Below are 21,453 nucleotides of genomic sequence, written 5' to 3'. Positions count from 1 at the left end.
AATTTACCCCCCAGGGGTTAAAAGCACTTCTTATTCAGGTCAGAAAACTGGGTGTAACTTGACGAGAACAGATAATCAATCAATCAGGTTCCACAAGTTCTGCATCAGCCAGCATAATTTACTTGTAGAACAGGGTGCAATCACCAACCAAGCATCCAGTAGTTCTTTATCCTTTGCGTTTCTGGTATTCTCATTGTTTGGGAAATTATTATCCTCTGATTGGCAACAGATAACACCAGGGTGAGGTATAAGGAGAACTGGATTCACAACTCCAGCTAAGTTCAAAACTATTATGGAAACACAATAAAAAGAGCTATAACAACACAAAGTATGATTTACGTAGATTACATCTGGGTGGTGGATGCCACCAGTTCCTAGGAATAACAAGAGGATTTCATTGCAAAACTCGACAAAATTCACCAATGAAACCACAAAGGAATCCAATTTTTTTTTTCCACTTGACAGCCAATGTCAAATTCAAAGTTACTCACCCAAAGCCTGAATCACTTAGGGGGAATAGTTAATTTCAAGGGCACAAGATATAGGAGAATAATTAGGCTATTTGGCCCATCGAGGCTGCTCCACCATTCAATCATGGCTGATATGTATCTCAAACCCATTCTCCTGCCTTTGCCCTGTAACCCTTGATCCGCTTAATAATCAAAAATCTATCAATCTCTGTGTTAAGGTCACCCAATGATATGGCCTCCACAGCCCTCTGCGGCAATGGGTTCCACAGATTCACTAGCCTCTGGCTGAAGAAACTCCTCCTCATCTCAGTTCTAATGCATCGTTCCTTCACTCTGAGTATGCGCCCTCAGGTTCTAATCTCTCCTACTTGTGGAAACATCTTCTCCACATCCATTCTATCCAGGCTTCGCTGTATTATGTAAGTTTCAGTGAAATCCCCTCATCCTTCTAAACTCCATTAAGTCCAGACCTAGAGTCCTCATCCGCTCCTCATGTGACAAGCCCTTCATCCCCAGGATCATTACTGTAAACCTCCTTTGGATCCCCTGGATGAAAACATCAGCAAGCTGCTATTGGTTCTCTATGAAGGTGCTACTAATTTTTCCAGATTATTATCTTGTTTACTTTGGAGAGGGCATTCGGTACATTTTTACAAGCTGAAGCTGGCCACGAACTTCCTTTGCTTTGCCGACACACAGTTTTACGAGGTCATCACAGTTTTGCACACTCTCTGCTTAATAACTGCATGACATTTTGAAGGTCTGGGTCTGTCCTCACAGCTGGGGAGTACTGTATTGGACAGAGGGAAAACTTTCAAATAAAAACACAAAATATTTCCTGAAATAACAAAAGAAAGTAATTCTGTACTTTTATAAATTTCACAAGTATGGCCAGATTCCTTTCTAAGAAACCTGTGTTTGTGAAAATTTCCTCATTCCCTGCAATCAACATTAATCATATGACAATGTTCTTTCTTTCAGTCCAAAAATTTGAAATAGGAAATTACCTTGTGATTTTATCTTCAGTATCCTTTTTATTTAGGAGGGCAGTTCATGGAATTTTAATTTCCTTATTAGTGACAGACGCCATTGCTCAAATAAAACATGTCTGTATGTCCTTGACCACACCTCAGGGATGTTCTGTTGCCAAGCAACATACAAGTCTTTCACAACTGTGTGTAAAATCCAAAGTAAGAAAAACCTTGCTATTCCAAATAGATTTTCTTCCTGCATTCACTGGATGTGGATGACATTAAGCAAGAACATTGCAATTCTCATTTAACTCAAAATTTGCAGGGTTAACTGTCATAATAGAGAGCAATCTGCTGGAACTGGGGAGGAATATACTGAGGACGTTATCGCTTCACTCAAGATGAGACATGCAGTGAGGAGTAGGAGGGGGAGGAGTAGAAAGTTGAGTCTTTGAAACAGAATTAGAAAATGCTGCAAACAGTCAAGTCTGTCAGCATCTAAAGAAAACAATTAAGGTCTCAGGTGCAGATCCATCGTCAGAACTCACCTATTCTGACGGCTGAAACACACCTGCAATGTTAACTTCTCTCTGGATGCACCACAGGTGCTGCCTGACATGAAGTGTTTCCCAACACTGTTTTTGTTTCCAGTTTCCCGCATCTGTAGTGCTTTCTTTCTGGAGGTAAGCTACTGCTTGCTGAGGAGCTACATGAATATACATTTAACAATCGTGTTGAAATTTGTAAAGGATCAGTGAAGACAGAAACAACCAAATTGTTGATAAAATGCAATGGTTGGCAAACAGTACCAGCCACACATACATAATATATATAAAATATACAAACTATATACATATAAAAGTTCATCCTCATGAAAATCAAACCCGTGAATTGTGTGAATTGTAGAGCAGGTAAGTATTTTAAAGTCGGTCTCCAAGGTGTTGGGCAAGACCTTCAGCAAGAGGAATATGTGGACAGAAAATATAAATGATGCCAATGAAAAGCCATTTGGATCCAAAATATTTGAACCATTGTTTCTAGTAGTTCATGGACTGTAGGTGACACAGGCCATGTCAGAAGTTATTGCTTTTTGTACCTAGGTACTCGTACCTAAGATGGTACCGTGTGTGACGAGATTAAAAACTTTTCACTGTACTTCTGCACTTTTGCACTTGACCACACTTGACAATAAAGGCTAAGTCTAAAGCTAAATTTAAATCTCGAAGTTGGTGGTGAGCTGCCTACTTGAATTGCTGCATTCGGGGTGTGCTGGGATACCCATAGTGCTGTTGGAAAGAAAGTGCCAGGATTATGAGCCAGTGACAGGCAAAAAACTGATATAATTCCAAGACATGATGGTGAGTGGCCTGGATGATAACTTGCAGATGTTGGTTTTTTGATTATCTGCCACCCTTGTCCTTCAAAGTGGTAGGATTTGGAAGATGTTTTTGAAAGAGTCTGGGTGAGTTGTTGCAATGCATCTTGTAGATGGTATATATGGCTGCCACTGTACATTTGTGGTGGAGGGAATGAATGTTGAAGGTATATAGAGGGCTATCAATCAAGTGGAATGCTTTGTCCTGGAGGTTATTGAGTTTCTGGAGTTGTTGGAACTGAGTCTATTCAGAAAAGTGGAAGTACTTCATCACACTCCTGACTTGTATCTTGGAGATGATATTCAGGCTTTGAGGAGGCCAGAAATGAGTAACTTGCTGCAGATACCCAGTATCTGCCTATGACAGCAGGTCATGATACCTGGTTGCTCCAGTTCGGTTACTATAGAAAGAAGGTCAGTAGGTCATTTGGCCCCTCAAGCCTCCTCCAACATTCAATAAGATCATGGTTAATCTGAGAGCTAACCACATCCTACGGATGGCAGTCATATAGAGGCCAGACGAGGTAAGATGAGCAGATTTTCATTCTTGAAAACACGTTTATGAAGCAGATTTTTTTTCAACAAGACATTCATAGTGGTTTCATGGACACCATTGCACTAGCTTTTTTTATTCATTCAACGAACATGGGAGGTGCTGGCTGGCCAGCGTTTCTTGCCCATCCCTTGAGATGGTGGCGGTGATCTACCTTCTTGACTTGCTGCAGTCCACCTGCTATGGGTTGATTCCCAATGCCCTGAGGGAGGGAATTCCAGGATTTTGATCCATTGATAGTGAGGCATAATTTCAGATTTACTAATTGAATTCAAGTTTCATCATTTGCCATGTGGGATGTGCACCCATATCTCCAAACCATTAGCCTGGGACCCTGGATTATTAGCCCAGAGATATCTGCACTGTGTCACCATTTCTCCAGACTTTTCACATTAGTCATTTTGTTTCCTGTAGTTGCATAATTGAAGTAAAAGCCAGAAGAAATTGATCAGCAACAAACCTGTAAATTGTGAAAAGTGCATGTCAAGACATGCAAAGTTCTGTCGCAGTTTCACTACACTCGGTATTCTAAAAACAAATCCATAAGGTTGCTTAATACACTGTTTCGGTAATTTATTCTGGCATGCCAGCATTTAGGGCTGTCGTCTCAAAGTAAAATGTGGCTCGCGTGAGGAGATGGCTCACTCTTTATTCAGGTACAACTAGATAGATCTGTGCAAGTATGTTTGTTGGAGATTTTCCAACGACAAAATAATAAACACATGGGCTGAGAAACAGGTCTTGCCTAGAAATGCCAATAAACCTCCAGAATATATCTGTGACACACATGATCACACGGAGCAAATTGCACCAGATGCCATACTGTAAAAACACTAGTGTGGTCACTGAATTTCTAACAGATGTAGAGCTGACTGATCGTGACAACAATTGGCCTGCAATACTGAACTGATACTTCAGACTTCAATACTTCAACTGAAACTCCCTCAGTCTCACACAGTTGAAAGCAGATCGCCGCTGGCATGATTTAAAAAGGGCTCACCAACAATTTACAGGTTTGTTGCTGATCAATTTCTTCCGGCTTTTACTTCAATTATGCAACTACAGGAAACAAAACCATAGGAGGAAGCTGCAAAGGTCTACAGAGTGTGGCAAGCAACAAAGGAATTTTTGCATTTTTAAAGGTTTCTCCAGCAAATAATTACTCCCAGATAGGCAACTGTCAATGACTGTGGTGACAGACATTTTTGCATTCGGCTCCTCCCAGGTCTACACTGGAAATATCTGCAACAACTCAGGTTTCTGGCCAATGTTACATGGAGTGATCGCTGTGACTCTATTCAAAACAGAGCACCAGCCCAGCTCGTCCGCACCTCCCTAACCTGTTCTTCCTCTCACCTATCCCCTCCTCCCACCTCAAGCCGCACCTCCATTTTCCTACCTACTAACCTCATCCCGCCCCCCTGACCTGTCCGTCCTCCCCGGACTGATCTATCCCCTCCCTAGCTCCCCACCTATACTCTCCTCTCCACCTATCTTCTCCTCTATCCATCTTTGGTCCGCCACCCCCTCTCTCCCTATTTATTCCAGTTCCCTCTCCCCATCCCCCTCTCTGATGAAGGGTCTAGGCCCAAAACATCAGCTTTTGTGCTCCTGAGATGCTGCTGGGCCTGCTGTGTTCATCCAGCTTCACACTTTATTATCTTGGATTCTCCAGCATCTGCAGTTCCCATTATCGCTAAACTCATTTCATTCTCTATTGCCAAAGCTAAGTACGTGGCTTTGCTGTAATTGTTGGTTTATTCAAATTGACATTGACAGCCCAGAGATCACCCAGCAGCACCACATCAACTTAGCTCTTTTCTAGAACGAAAAGGGATTTCACTTACTCAGTTTTCTTTCGGTATCTGACCATAGGTGACGAAACAGTTGTATTAATGTACCTTATAGAGTCTTAGTCACTCAGCATGGAAATAGGCCCTTTGGTCAAACTAGCCGATGCCAAACATAATCCCAAACTAAACTAGTCCCATCTGCCTATGTTTGGCCCATATCCCTCCAAACTTTTCCTGTTTACGTGCTTATCCAAATGTCTTTTAAACATAATTGTGCCCATGTCCACCACTTCCTCCGGAAGTTCATTCTACATACGGACCACCCTCTATGTTCAAACTTTGCCCCTCGTGTCTTTTTTAAAATCTCTCTCCTCTCACCTTAAAAATGTGTTCCCTTAGTCTTGAAATCCCCCATCCTAGAGAAAAGACAACTACCATTGACGCTATCTATACCCCTCATTATTTTATAAACTTCCTCTCAAACTCCTTCGCTCCTTCCCAGTCTATCCAGCCTTTCTGTAAAACTCAAACCTTCCATACTTGGCAACAGCATTCTGAACCCTCTCCAGCTTAATAATATCTTTCCTATAATTGGGCAACCAGAACTGGACACAATATTCCAGAAGAGGCCTCACAACTGTCCTGTTCTACCTCAATATGGCTTTCCAACTCCTACGCTCAAAGGACTGAGCAATGAAAGCAAGTGTGCTAAATGCATTTTTAACCACCCTGTCTATATGTGATGCAAGTTTTAAAGAATTATGTTCCTGAATCCCAGGTCCCTCAGCTCTACAACATTATCCAAGGCCCTACTGTTAATTGTGTAAGTCTTACCTCTGTTTGTTGTACCAAAATGCAATATCTTCCATGAGTATTATGCTCAGTGTCCTCTGTGTGACCTTTAGAGGTGTGCCTTACCAACTGCTCCTTCTAGACCGTTCTAATGTTGCTCACATTCTGGTATTTATACCCAGTGATGTGCAGCTCAGTGACACAACTGCAAGGTTGTCAAGGATCCTCCTCCTCATTAAGAGGTGCACACTAGCATTAACAGTTCCTACTAGTTTAGGATTTTGGACTGCCGCTGAGGCCTACAGCCAATGAACAAGTTAATCTTGGTCGTACGTAGCAACAAAAGTTAAAAGTGCAGGCTGCACTAAGCTGAAAAGCCATTTGCATTTCATCCAACAGGAGTTCATCTTGCATCTCTATGCCCATTTCTGGGGAACTTAAATTTAGTCCCCACATGCTCAAGTTGAAAATCATTACAACAGCTTCCTTTCAGCGGAAGGAAAACGTAATTGTATAGTCAGATGTTTGTCAAATTCCTGGTCAATTCTGACTTTTAGGACGATGGTGGGTGATTCAACAATGACGCCACTGTTGGATGTTGAGTGGAGCTTGTTAGATTTTCTTATGTAACAGATGCCTGGCACTTGTGCAATCTGAATGCTACTAACATGTAAATGCAAGATAACAAAGTGTGGAGCTGGATGAACACAGCAGGCAACAGCTTTTATGCTCCTGAGATATTGCTTGGCCTGCTGTGTTCATCCAGCTCCACACTTTGTTATCTTGGATTCTCCAGCATCTGTAGTTCCCATTATCTGTAAATGCAAGATAACCTGTTTTTGAGTGAATGTTGGCATAAATATTTATGCCAACAGGATGTGCGTTCTTTGTGTTTATTACTTGTAGGGATAAGTTGTCCAACATACACTAATGTGAATTAAAAATATTGATCCAAAAATAAGACTCAAAATCATTTTACACACCCAACTGAGGCAAAAAATTACATTTTTTTATTGCATTCATGGCTTTTAAGTTTTTTAATGTTCAATGTGAAGCAATTGCCACTACAAAACCAAACTCAGTTTTTCCCACGGTTGTCAATAAAAAGGACTTGAAAAGCACACATTCTGATGAAATAATTTGTTCTGAATGTCAATAAGAAGAAAAAGGCCACTAAAGACAATGCATGTGGTATCACGTCAACAGAAATGAAATTCTGAATGCACTATCGTGCTCATCACTGTCAATCGTGCTGGAACCGGAGGCTCATTACCACCCAATTTGGTATAGTAACAAAAGGAGTGAGCTCCCAGGGCTGTTGTTCCTCCAGGTAACTCATTTAAAAAAAGGCTAATGGGGAGGGAGTGGAAGACTGGGAAGGACTCGGTACGTAGGGAGGGAGGTGTGAAAGTAGTTACTATGGTGGGACGAGGTCCTCCAGTCGCCCACATGGTTCGAATACGCATCCAGGAGATATTGTCCTTCTGACTGAGGGAATCAATCTTGCAATGGGGGCTTCCAAAAGGAGCTATTTGCCTTATGCAAATGATCTAAAGTGCATGTCCTCAAATGCCTATTTTTGTTTTTGCATTTGTCTGTAAGACAGGGAGAGCTCTCAAGCTCAGTAAACAAGTCTTTTTGACCTGCCATAAGTTCAAGTGCCTACAAATCACGGAATTGCCTGATTATTACAAATGCTAGGCTCTACAAACAAACTTTTCAATGCTTTTATCAAAATCTCAAGTCAGGGTTTCTGTATTTTCATGAAAAGTATGTTCCATGTTCTAAATATGCTGTATTTTTTTCTAAAGCCTCACAGCGGTTTAGTTTTTTTTCCCTTTTCAAAACCAATTTTATTCCAGTTCCATTATAGTTTGGGTTCCTGAAGCCATATGCTAGTAAACATTTTTGTTACCTGGTTAAACTCCACTCTCTTGAAAAACAGTGTATGGCATTGCTGCTGGGATAAGGAGTTTAATGATGCAAATATACAGCGAGACGGTTGATGAATGCTCATACCAACAAAAACCTATCAATCATAATGCCAAAACTATTGGTTGAGCCAGCTTCAACAGTCTTTCTGGGCATAGGGGTGGGTTGGGAAAGAAAAATTACTTTCTCTCTAATCTATTGAGTTCTTTATGCCTCTCAAGTTGAAAAATGAGATCATCTCTCAATCTTCTATAATCAAGAGACTAAAAGCCTGATCTATATAATTTGCTGTCATATTTAAAACCTTTTTGCTTCGGCATAAATTCTGTTGTATTCCTTGCTCCAAGACATAGCCTGCTGCTTTGCAGCCTTTGCTAAAAGTGATTTTTTTTTACTATTACTGTTCTGTGCACCAACTGGGATTTGGTTCTTATTCAGTAAGGTGGGAGGAGCCAGACTTTGGTCAATCTAGCCATCCAAAGAATGAATTCTCATCTGGTCAGTGCTGAGTAAAGACAAATGAATCTTAATTTTAGGTGTGGATTTTCACCGGAAGCTCAGACGATATAATGATTTGCTTATTAGCCCCAGCGATTATGGAACACCTATGTTAATGAGCTTAGCATTAACAATCAAACTCCATTTTATAATGGCAGGCAAAGCCTAGGATTATGCTTCAAAAACATCCACTTTAAAAATACTTTAAGGTAATGTTTTTCCAACTACTTCCATAGGAAATTAGTTGCAAAATCCTGACACAAGGCATTTACACTGACTATTTCTCTTCTCCATTTTTATCTCTTTACTCCCCACACTCCCCCTCCCCCCAACTCATTCCTTGCCCATGTTAAGCTTTCTCAAATGATTCTAAACACTAAACACAACGTTGTCCAAGGAAACTTAAATAATCTTCAACTGCGTTTCATGACAGCTGAGGTTTCTGGAATACCGGAAGGTTCCGTGTTTTTTCTAAACTAGACCATAGATATTGCAAACACAAACAATTTTTTAAAAGGGACACATCAGCAGAGCATTTTTTCAATGGAGGTTTGGTGAATACTTAGAACCCTGTGTGCGCTAATGTTACACAGGGATCAACCAGTAGATAGCGGAACAGAAGTCCTGTCTTCAGAGTTCATATTGCACTTGTCACAGTGCTCGTATAAAATACTAACATATGGACTATACTAACAAAGAACATCAACTATTGACCAATCCCTGGCTGGCTCCCAACTAAGCAATATTCAATAGTTTTAAAACAAAATGCTTTGAAATGCTGAGATAACAAAGTGTGGAGCTGGATGAACACAGCAGGCCAAGCAGCATCTCAGGAGCACAAAAGCTGACGTTTCGGGCCTAGACCCTTCATCAGAGATGCTGCTGGGCCTGCTGTGTTCATCCAGCCTCACATTTTATTATCTTGGAATCTCCAGCATCTGCAGTTCCCATTATCTCTGCTTTGAAATGCTGCTTCTTTTCATCTGAGTTTCTTGGCAGACTAAAACTTCATTTTAGTAGTTGTGAACCCTAAAAAGCAATTTCAAGTCAAACATCACAATCAGACTTTCCGAGATAACAAAGTGTGAAGCTGGATGAACACAGCAGGCCAAGCTGCATCTCAGGAGCACAAAAGCTGACGTTTCGGGCCTAGACCCTTCGTCAGAGAGGGGGATGGGGTGAGTGGGGGAGAAATACCCTGAGGTTTGTCCAGAGGGAGGAGGGTAACTTCTTCAGGTTAGGCATCCCTGGAAGAGGCTTCGCAGTCTGAAGACAGGACTTCTGTTCAACTATCTACTGGTTGATCCCTGTGTAATATTAGCGCACACAGGGTTCTAAGTATGCACCAAACCTCCATTGAAAAAACGCTCTGCTGATGAGTCCTTTTTAAAAAAATTGTTTGTGTTTGCAATATCTATGGTCTAGTTTAGAATGTAGAAGGATGGCCTCTTCTTTCTTGTCATGACAGATAAAAAGATGACGTTATACAAGTTGTCAGACCTGATGCAAAACAACATTCAAAATGAAACTCCCGATATTAAATGCCAAAACTGACTCCATTAACTGTGTTAAATGAAAACTTAAAAGCCTCACTGTACATTCTGTTTAAACTTTTCCACCCATTCCTTTGGCAGTTAAAGCTAGCATGCACTGTTATTTTAATAGGTCTCTTGGCTCCAAGACATGTGATAGTCTATTTACATCAACATCATGTACACCCATGTTTGCAGATTGAGTTATTTTGTTTTTCAAGGCATTAAAGCCCCTTTAAAAACCACAATCTTTATTTTATTATTTACTATTCTCTTATTACCTTCTAACGTACCAAAGTGTCTTTCATTTCTCGGAAACCACAAACACACCCATTTTTATTTGGTAATTTCTGCAAGTTTGTGTAACAAGAGATTCTGGGGGCGTTTTTTAAAAACAGTTTTAATTGCCCTTATTTCAATAAGAGCTACAAATTGAAACACAAAGGGCCACAATGCTGCAGGTGACTTTGTTCAAAGAATCTGATTCAATAGCAATCACACAAAGACCAGTCAGGCAGAGCCTACAATGATAGCATTCCTTTTACCACCCTCAAGCAGTTAAATAACAATTTGGTTTGAACAAATGACAATTTGTTTTGTTCATCCGGCTATCGCGCACATAGAAGTTTTGGAAAAAAAGGCAAAATAAGACCAGAGTAAATGCAATACACTGACCAGTTTATGAGGCTCCAAGTGGCAGCATTTTCGGTCAGAATTATTTGGCAGTGGATAAACATAAAAATATAAAAACTGGATATAAAAACTCCTGCATCACCAGTACATCAAGATTGAGTTTACTAACTGGCTGACTTTGGAGGTCTTCATCCTAATGCACAAAAATTAAATCCAACTATGACGAAAGATATTCAATTCAGCATAACAACTAAACTCAGTTGTGGGAAATAAGGGCCATTGAGCACACAGTGATTTGTGCTGAAATCTGCCAGGATCAATCAAAAGCACTACTCCAGTTCACCAGAGCTTTTCTGAGCTGCAAAGCACTGATCTATCCATGTCGTCTAAGAAAACAGGCAGATATCTTTCTAAAATAAAAGATGATACACATATAGAGGTATGTTCTATTTACACCACCTTAACACAATATGTTTTCCGCATACGGATACTTTTACAACTAGCTATGGACTTCAATTCTGCACAGTTAGTAAGTTATGACTAATCAACATTATAGATTCATTTTTCACTGTACTTTTCATTTTAATTTTATAATTTTCTAATAAAATGTATACAATGTAAAGCAGGCATTTATCATTACAATGGAAAAGTCTTTTTTCCAGAGGATCAGAGTCCAAAATAAGACAGCATAGGTTTAAGCTGAGAGGTGAGAGATTTAAAAGGGACCTAAGGGACCAAAGGAGAAACATTTTCATGCAGAGAGTGGTGTGTATGTAAAGAGCTTTCAGAGGAGGTCGTGGAGGCAGGTACAATTACAACATTTAAAAGGCATCTGGATGGGTACATGAATAGGAAGGCTTTAGAGGGATGTGGGCCAAATGCTGGCAAATGGGACTAGATTAGTTTAGGATATCGGATTGGCATGGACGAGTTGGACTAAAAGGTCTGTTTCCGTGCTGTACAACTCAACGACGATGACGCAACTACACATTGTACATCATAGCATATTATGCAGTATTGCATGTCTTAATATATGCCTTTGCAGCAAATAAAAACATTCTTAACATAGGCTCTTGCAGCATTATTTTTAACTACAAATTTGTCCAACTTTATTTTTAAGAAGTAAAATAAAACCATATCACTGAGTATGTTTGAAGAAGTGGACCAGTTTACTTGTTGGCTATTAAATCAGATAATTCTTCTGCAAACTCACAACTAATCTTCAATCTCCACCATACTTTAAATGCTAGTTCATAAAGCAAGTGCCTTCCCATGTCACATACTGAAAAACATTTTTTACAATCTTCTGTTACTTCGCATGTCTGTGTTTAATGCATAAAAATAGGTTTTTAATCCAAAATGTTATGGGTCAGAAGTGGAGCCCATCTTATTACTTATTTACTTCAGGGAAAATGGTTTTTGTTTAACAAGTTTTCATTGGAATCTATGTTGTTAAGGAATGTTTAAATGTGGGATAGCTGCCTACACACAAAGACACAGTCAAAAAAAAATACGCGAAAAGATGGGCAAGGTTATAGTGCCAATAAACAAGAGTAAAATGACTTTGTCTTGTGCTATCATTTTCCATTTTATAAAGCATCTCTCCTAGTCTTGCTGTGGTGTGGACATACCAGCTCATGCACACTTTTGTAGTTGACCAACAAAGTGCATATTCCATCGTACATTTCTAATCGTATCTTTCTAATCATTTAAAGTTTTCAGAGTCTTCACTGCACTTCGGGCATTACAAAAAAGCATTAAGTAGGCTTTTTCTCTAATTCAAGAAAGAACAGCGAGAATATTCTAACCAACAAACTTTATTCAGCAAAAGAACAATCAATCATAAACTGCATTAATTTGCAGCAAATATATATATTTGATCTTTCAGGAATAGTGAAATATAAACACTGTTCTACCACAGCAATAGAATAATAAATATATTGTGCATTGCACAGCAAAATACCCTGTGATTACTGAGTCACTGAGTGTATTTAGATATGTTTTTGATTAGTAAGGAAATCAAGGGTTACAGGGAGAAGGCAGGAGAATACGGTTGAGAAACATAGCAGCCATGATCGAATGGTGGAGTAGGCTCAATGGGCTGAATGGCCTAATTCTGTTCCTATATTTTGCAGTCTAACTTAGCACATGGCAACATAAGCAATATCGTAAGAGAAAAAGCTGGTAGCATTTACCCAATTACAAACGGGCAAGCCAGCTTTAACAACAACTTGTTTTGCTTGGTAGTATTCTGATCTCTAGGTTTAATCCAATGGATCTTGAGCACCTGAGGTGAACAGCCCGAAATACTGAATCTGAGAAAATACTGCCTTGTTAAAGCTAGTTTCCCTGAGACTCCAGAAGCTGTCTATTTTCACAGATGAGTAATAACAATTGTATGGCACGAAAGGAGCAACAGGAAACTGTTCTGATCCATATTCCACTCGAACCCCATCACCACCCCACGCACCCCCCCCCACCCAAACAATACCATGAAAAACAGACTAATTGGTCTTGAATTTGTTTGTAGGATCTTGTATTGCACCAAATAGCTGCTGTATCTGTCTAAAAAAATCAACAATCACTGCACTCCAAAGTCAACAGTACTGTTTGCCTGTGAACAACCTGTACAAAAGGTCCAGTACACCCGGCCTGGTGCCCCTCAACTTTACAAGATAATAGTACTAAAAACTACCCATTTAATCTGGTGTCAAATCTACATCAGCACATGAAAGTATAAATAATTCTCTGGAAGGGTCTCCACCCAGAGCATTAACCTATTCCTGCAGACGCTGAATAAACCATTTCTTTTAAGTTCTAGCATTCACCTTAACTGCAAAGGTGCTGTTTTAATGAAACTTTTCTTTTAAGTGCTGTGCAAAAGAAAAGGATGGGACAAGAGAAAATAAAAGGCAAGAACAGAAGCTAGGGGCCGTGTCCTAATCTCAATTCTCCCTCTAGTTTCAAAATTAAATCTGCTTCCTTGTTATGGGCTGTTAATGAAGTGAATTATTTATTGAAGGGAGAGGAGGCGTCAAGGGAGCTGTACTCTGACAACTCAGCCCCTGCATCCTTTTAGCATCAAGCCAGGATGTGTGCAGCAGGTTCCAATTTGGATGCATTACATCTACATTTTAGACACAACTTAATGGTGGCTCTTGTAGGCATGTTGAAGTGTGAGCCCGGCAGGAACAAAATCAGTTACAAGACAACGGTACTAAAAACTATCCATTTAATCTGGTGTCGAATCTACATCCGCACATGAAAGTGTAAATAATTCTCTGAAAGGGAGATCAGTTCCTCCACTGATCAAGAAGCCAAAAATCAGATCATGGCCTCATGCATCAGCCCATTCCTGCCCACCCAAACCTGTTGAAAGTAATTCATTGCGCATGAAACATTTCAAGATGCTGCTGGAGAAGGGAGAAAGGATTACACAAATGGAAATGCCTCTGCTCATTATTTTCACACTGCCCTGCACCATAGATTTTGGCCTTTCACCGAGGTCAAATTAAAAAAAACAGAATCATGGAAGAGTTATTTACACAGACATTAAGAAAACATAACTGTCAGTTAAAGACTCCTGAATGGCATTACAAAGGCTAATCTGCATGGCCACAACTGTTCATTTTATACATCCTGATGTTAGTAAATGCAGTTGCTCCTGAAAATTTGATTGACAAAAGAGCTCAGTTTGTCTGAGATAAGTGCACCTTTTTTTCCCTAATCCATTACAAACATTTCAATGAGAAACTTTAAAACGTTGTTAATGAATTGCTCACGATGATCCTTGCTGGTGAGGTATTGTAGCCGCTGCTGCCAGTCAGCACTTAGTTAGCACCAGTTAGTAGACATTTCTCTCAGAATGAAGCTTCCCCTTCCGATAACTTTGGCCAAATTACACTCCAATACAGAGTGGCAGCTGCAAACCACCAGGCTGAAATGGCCCAAATCAATCTTATAGCAGACTCCAAGAGGCAACAGACAATCAAGATGTTCAAGATCAGATGGGCTTGAACCCAAGGAGAAAGTCAATTGTGGAAACAATTTACAAGGGCCAGGCAAGTTTAAATACGAATAAAAGCAGCATGCTGCACATGCTGGAAATTGGAAATACAATCAGAAAATGCAACTGTGGAGAGAGAAACAAAGGTAACGCTTTGAAACCAAAGACTCTTCTTTGGACTGTGGAACAGTTACATAGAAGAGTCTTTGGACTCGAATCGTTAATTCTGTTTCTTCTCCACAGATGGTGACAGACTTGCCAGGTTTCTCCAGCACTTTCTGTTTTTGTTCTAAATATTTACATTTGTGCCATCTTGACTAGAGAAAACAAAGTCATCCTAAAACAAACTGAAATGTGCTGCAGCGCAGGAATACAGTCCTACCTTAGCTTCATCATTGATGTCCCATGTAAAAGAGATGGCGTTGTAAGCGATTTCTTCAATGTTACTAATTGTGTTGAAACTTTCTTTGTAATCAGCTGCAGGGAAACAGTAATAAAGGGGCTGATCATTTTAAATAAAAATGAGTTTTACCAAGCCTGTCTAAACTTGAGATGCAAAAACAGAAGCAGTCACCCTCAACAGCACAACCCCAAGACAGAAACTCAAATACAGATCAGGGCTTCCCAAGCCACAGGTCGTGACCTCTAATTGGGATTTTGAGGCCATTGCCTTTGACACCTTAAAGCATGGGCCAACCCCTGATAGCTGTGTGGCCCCTTTAAAAAAACTCACACAAGCATTCTACTGAAGGGCGACTGCTCAGTGACATCTGATTGCTGCTGGGTGAAAATGTAAGTGTTCATTCTATCTGTCTTCCCATCAACAAGGAAGACGAGCTGAAGGGAGGGTCAGGGAGAGGCAGTGATGTAATGACAATGTCCCTGGACTAGTAACCCAGAAGTCTGGGGAGGCCAGGGTTCAAATCTCTTTATGGCAGATAGTGAATGTAAATTCAGTAATATCTGGGATTGAAAGCTGGCCCAATAGCAACCCTGTAACCACTGACCATTGTCAAAAACACAGGACTCGAGGGGAACAGAATCAATAACTAAAATGCATCTCCCCAGTCTTTTTCATTTTCAGAAGCTGGATGTGCAAGAATACCTAAAAAAAATGTTTCTTACTACTTACTGAAGAAGGGTCACTCGACTCAAAACATTAACTCTGATTTCTCTCCACAGATGCTGCTAGACCTGCTCAGCTTTTTCGGTAATTTCTGTTTCCTTTCCTTACTACTTACCTGACTATGCATTTCTTTTGGACGTACAGAATACAAAAGTACAGATGGGGTAAATAGAATGTTAAGCTGACATTTTGGGTCAGGGCCCTTCATTTTCTGAAGAAGGTCCCGACCCAAAACGTCACTGTCCTGCTCCTCTGATGCTGCCTGACCTGCTGTGTTCCTCCAGTTCCACACTGTTGTTGTCTCAGACTCCTGCATCTGCAGTTCTATATATTCTGTATAGAAATTAACGTCTCTGTACAGAATGTTAATTTGTCTGGTTCACCTTTGTGTAATATTTTACGTTACACTGAGTCCGTTTGATTTACATACTGACCTTATTGCTTCATCTAGTCCCCTAATATTGGTGCACTCTGGCAGTTGGATTGGTAGCACTCTTCTGTCTGCATTACCCATTACAAATTGTCCTTAAGAAGTTTACAAGCCGAGGGCCTGCCTATTCCAAGGTTCTGGTTTCCTAGGAGTTTGGGAGAACTAGGGGCAAGGAGGCGTTAACTGCCTAAATGAGACACTACCTGTTGTCAAGGGAAGTTCCTTGTCAGGGTTGCTTGTTTTGCAAGCACTCTAGAGAGGTGCTCCCCTCGCAGACTGGCAACTTGTATTTAAAAAGGTGAGATCATTTACTCTGAATACTGGTGCTCCGAACCTATGCTAATTGGAATCCTTCTTTATTTTTTTACTGCAATTCCTTTGCCAAGGCTCTCAAAAAGATAAAGAAAAAGAGTTCTCTTGTGTTTATTTTTGCCTTCAACTGTAAAGGTTTGTTGAGAAATCAATCTATGGTTTCACATGAGAAACTGCTAAAAAAAAATCCATTCAGCCAGACTCATCAGTTTGGAAATGTAATAATAGTCATTGACGTCTTGCCTAACAACCAACCATGTCAATCCTATAATTATTAAAGCTTTGCAACTGGTTTTAGATTACAAGATAAAACTGCCATTTAACAGTTTAAGTGGAGGAAAGAAAGGAATTTGCATATATTGCTCAGTCCTTTGAATATATGAGTTGGCACGTTATGTTGAGTTGCACCGGATGTTGGTGAGGCAGCTTCTGGAATACTGTATCCAGTTCTGTCTACCCTCTTTTGGGAGGATATTATTAAACTGGAGAGGGTTCAGAAGAGATTTACCAGGATTTTGCCAGGAATGGAGGGTTTGAATGGAGAGTTATCATGAGAATCTGGAAAGGCTGGGACCATTTTCACTGGGGTGTAGGAGGTTGAGGTTTACAAAATCATGAGGGGTATAGATAAGGTCTTTTCCTGACGGTAGGAATTTCAAGACAGGGGGGCATACTTTAAGGTGAGAGGAGAAAGATTTAGAAAAGACATGAGGGGCAATTTTTTTTACCCAGAGTGGATCATGTGTGGAATGAACTTGCAGAGGCAGGTACAGTTACAGCGTTTAAATGACATTTGGATAAGACCATAAGACCAAAGACCATAAGATATAGGAGTGGGAGTAAGGCCGTTCAGCCCATCGAGTCCACTCCACCATTTAATCATGGCTGGTGGGCATTTCAACTCCACTTCCCTGCACTCTCCCCGTAGACCTTAATTCCTTGTGAGATCGAGAATTTATCAATCTCCGCCTTGAAGACATTTAACGTCCCGGCCTCCACTGCGCTCCGTGGCAATGAATTCCACAAGCCCACCACTTTCTGGCTGAAGAAATGCCTCCTCATTTCCATTTTAAATTGACTCCCTCTAATTCTAAGGCCGTGCCCACAGATTCTAGTCACCCCGCCTAACGGAAACAACTTCCCAGTGCCCACTCTTTCTAAGCCACACATTATCTTGTAAGTTTCTATTAGATCTCCTCTCAACCTTCTAAACTCTAATGAGTACAATCCCAGGATCCTTAGCCGTTCATCATACGTTAAACCTACCATTCCAGGGATCATCCGTGTGAATCTCCGCTGGACATGCTCCAGGGCTAGTATGTCCTTCCTGAGGTGTGGGGCCCAAAATTGGACACAGTATTCTAAATGGGGCCTAACTAGAGCTTTATAAAGTCTCAGAAGCACATCACTGCTTTTATATTCTGTACATAAATGACAACATTACATTTGCCCTTTTAATCACAGACTCTACCTGCAAGTTAACTTTTAGAGAATCCTGGACCAACATTCCCAGATCCCTTTGTACTTCTGCTTTACGAATTTTCTCACCATTTAGAAAATAGTCCATGCCTGTATTCTTTTTTCCAAAGTGCAAAACCTCACATTTACTCACATTGAATTTCATCAGCCATTTCCTGGACCACTCTCCTAAACTGTCTAAATCTTTCTGCAGCCTCCCCACCTCTTCAGTACTACCTGCCTGTCCACCTATCTTTGCATCATCGGCAAACTTCGCCAGAATGCCCCCAGTCCCTTCATCCAGATCATTAATATATAAAGTGAATAGCTGCGGCCCCAACACTGAACCCTGAGGGACACCACTTGTCGCTGGTTGCCATTCCGAAAAAGAGCCTTTTATCCCAACTCTCTGCCTTCTGTCAGACAGCCAATCCTCAATCCAAGCCATGGGCTCAAACCATGGGCCCTCACCTTGCTCAGAAGCCTTCTGTGAGGCACTTTAAAAAAGGCCTTTTGGAAGTCTAGAGAGATAACATCCACTGGGTTTCCCTGGTCTAACATACTTGTTACCTCTTCAAAGAATTCTAACAGGTTTGTCAGGCACGACCTCCCCTTACTAAATCCATGCTGACTTGTTCTAATCTGACCCTACACTTCCAGGAATTTAGACGTCTCATCCTTAACAATGGGTTCTAGAATTTTACCAACAACCGAGGTTAGGCTAATCGGGCCTATAATTTTCCATCTTTTATCTTGATCCTTTCTTAAACAAGGGGGTTACAACAGCAAGTTTCCAATCATTTGGGACTTTCCCCGGCTCCAGTGACTTTTGAAAGATCACAACCAAAGCCTCCACTATTTCCTCAGCCACCTCCCTCAGAACTCTAGGATGTAGCCTATCGGGGCCAGGAAATTTATCAATTTTTAGACCTTTTAGTTTTTCTAGCACTTTCTCTTTTGTAATGCCTACCATATTCAACTCTGCCCCTGACTCTCCTTAATTGTTAGGATACTACTTATGTCTTCCACTGTGAAGACTGACGCAAAGTACTTATTAAGTTCTGCAGCTATTTCCTTATCTCATGAAAAAGGGAACATTTCTGTGTTGTATGACTTTATATGTCTGCTTACATCAAACTTCCTCGTTAATATGACGAGACAAACTCCTTGAAATTTTGAAGGATCATCAAGTCAAGCCTCCAGAATTAAATTCAACCTCAGCGTAACGCTGGATTACTGCAAGTTGTAGCCAGATAAGTACCTACATTAACCTGTGGTAAGAGAACCCAATCTGAGAAAATTGTACGTACACTCAGGCTAAAGAATTCAGAACATCTACTGAAATAATCGGATTCTTTCATCTGAGCTTTCACCAATGATCATTAGTAACGCCTTAGCAAAACGTTCCCTTTACAATTTAGGGCCAATGGAAAAGGTATGCACACTTAAGTCCTCCTAAATAAAAACACAACCAAAGCCACCAGACAACACACTGAACTGCAACCTGATACTATTGCCACTCCCCTCAATTAAACCTCAGAGTCATGTACAACCTAGACCATAATGAGCAGTTTGCTCATTATAACACTACCACCCATACTGCATTGTGTAGCTAAGAGGCATAACAAGGTGACATTACAAGACAATCCAGTCCCAAATTCAAAGTCAGGTTTACCTCAATCCTCCAAACATGAATGATACAACATAATGAAATGTGAGGCTGGATGAACACAGCAGGCCCAGCAGCATCTCAGGAGCACAAAAGCTGACGTTTCGGGCCTAGACCCTTCATCAGAGAGGGGGATGGGGAGAGAGTTCTGGAATAAATAGGGAGAGAGGGGGAGGTGGACCGAAGATGGAGAGAAAAGATAGGTGGAGAGGAGAGTATAGGTGGGGAGGTAGGGAGGGGATAGGTCAGTCCAGGGAAGACGGACAGGTCAAGGAGGTGGGATGAGGTTGGTAGGTAGGAGATGGGGGTGCAGCTTTCCTTTCCTCCCACCCCAAGCCGCACCTCCATCTCCTACCTACTAACCTCATCCCACCTCCTTGACCTGTCCGTCTTCCCTGGACTGACCTATCCTCTCCCTATCTCCCCACCTATTCTCTCCTCTCCACCTATCTTCTTTTCTCTCCATCTTCCGTCCGCCTCCCCCTCTCTCCCTATTTATTCCAGAACCCTCACCCCATCCCCCTCTCTGATGAAGGGTCTAGGCCCGAAACGTCAGCTTTTGTGCTCCTGAGATGCTGCTGGGCCTGCTGTGTTCATCCAGCCTCACATTTCATTATCTTGGATTCTCCAGCATCTGCAGTTCCCATTATCAATGAATGATACAACAGTTTGAATGAAGCCACTTTCAATTAAGAGATGGACTTGCAATAGAAAGAGAACAGTTGCAAAGAGAAAATTATCAGCTGTAATATAGAATGGTCAAGATAGGTAGAGTGTGGAGGTGATGCTTACTCAGTTGTGTACATATAAAAGTTGTAAAGAGAGCATTGTGAGCAACCTGGACCTTTGGGCTGGTTGATGCCCCAATATAGGTAGGTCAGTGTCTCATGGACCAAGTCATAGGCTTCCTTTAAATCTTAGTCCTCTGTCAAAATTAAGATCCCAACTCCGAAGTTAAACCAGAAAGAAATTGAAATTCTGATCAACTTATGTATATATTTGGATCAGAGTTGCACTTGTGTGCTTCTGATCTCATGAGTTGAAGTAAGCTGTGACTCGGCAAACTCTTTGCAGTTTTTCCTTTTGGCTAGTGACCCTCAATAAGCAGTGTAAGTGTCTGGAAGAGAATGTGCTAACTGCTGGCATGGTGTCCCTCAGGTTAAACCACCACGAACTGTCTAGTGTGAGAGCAGCCCTATGTGTGAAGGAGGAGAATGGAGGAAGTGGAAGATCAGCGGCAGCTCTGAACAACCAGCAGAAGCTGCAGCAGAAGTTCAGAGATGGCAGTGGTTGATGGGATTGCTTTAAGAAGACTTTGTTCATTCAACCAAACCAACAGGATAAGGGTGGCCTGTCTTAAAAAATTAGGGGAAAGCATACTTCTCAAGACAGATTGGCTTTGATCATTGCAACCTTCTACAGGGAGATGTTTCTTGGAGTAACAAAGGACCATGCCTTGCCAATCACTGCAGTGGTGACAGGTACCCTGAAGTTCTTTGCTTTAGGATAATTCTAGGGTTCCTTTGTGGACATCTAACATGCCTCACGGTCAGGAAAAGCAAACACAACAAGGAGGTGACCAACAGCTCATTTCTAGGGCAGACCAATGCACATCATTTCCTATTGATGACCACTGTCAAAGTGAGGCACCTTGCCTACAAGGGATAATTTGGTAAAACGTTATATCAACCCATCCAAATAAACATTTACTTCCTTAAACAAAGCCCTTTTATGTCTGACAGCAAGAGGTAGCTTGTTCCATACCGATGTCAATGCAGCGCTGTTTCGCAGTGTGCTGCCGGGAGTGCCAGTATTTCCAGTGCCTGAGTTGCTCATCACGGATTTTATCATCACCAAAAACAACCATTATCACACTCTGAAAACAGAAGAAAATTCAGAACTT

At 41.0% G+C, this 21,453-nt stretch overlaps 1 protein-coding gene across 2 annotated transcripts in view; it reads right to left on the bottom strand.

Moving 5' to 3' along the window:
- The window catches only part of grhl1 (grainyhead-like transcription factor 1), a 113,282-nt gene that overhangs the window by 41,521 nt on the left and 50,308 nt on the right, over positions 1 to 21,453 (bottom strand). For both annotated transcript variants that reach the window (XM_059645617.1, XM_048531974.2), the window contains exons 8-9: positions 21,315 to 21,426; positions 14,938 to 15,032 (exon numbers count right to left, since the gene is read on the bottom strand). In XM_059645617.1, the coding sequence (XP_059501600.1) occupies positions 14,938 to 15,032; positions 21,315 to 21,426 (207 nt within the window). The remainder of the gene's footprint in view (positions 1 to 14,937; positions 15,033 to 21,314; positions 21,427 to 21,453) is intronic.

The sequence above is a fragment of the Stegostoma tigrinum genome, chromosome 4 (genome assembly GCF_030684315.1).
Source record: "Stegostoma tigrinum isolate sSteTig4 chromosome 4, sSteTig4.hap1, whole genome shotgun sequence".
Lineage (NCBI taxonomy): Eukaryota > Metazoa > Chordata > Chondrichthyes > Orectolobiformes > Stegostomatidae > Stegostoma > Stegostoma tigrinum.
The sequence above is the reverse complement of the archived record's forward strand: the minus strand, read 5'-3'. Positions and strand labels throughout refer to the sequence as shown.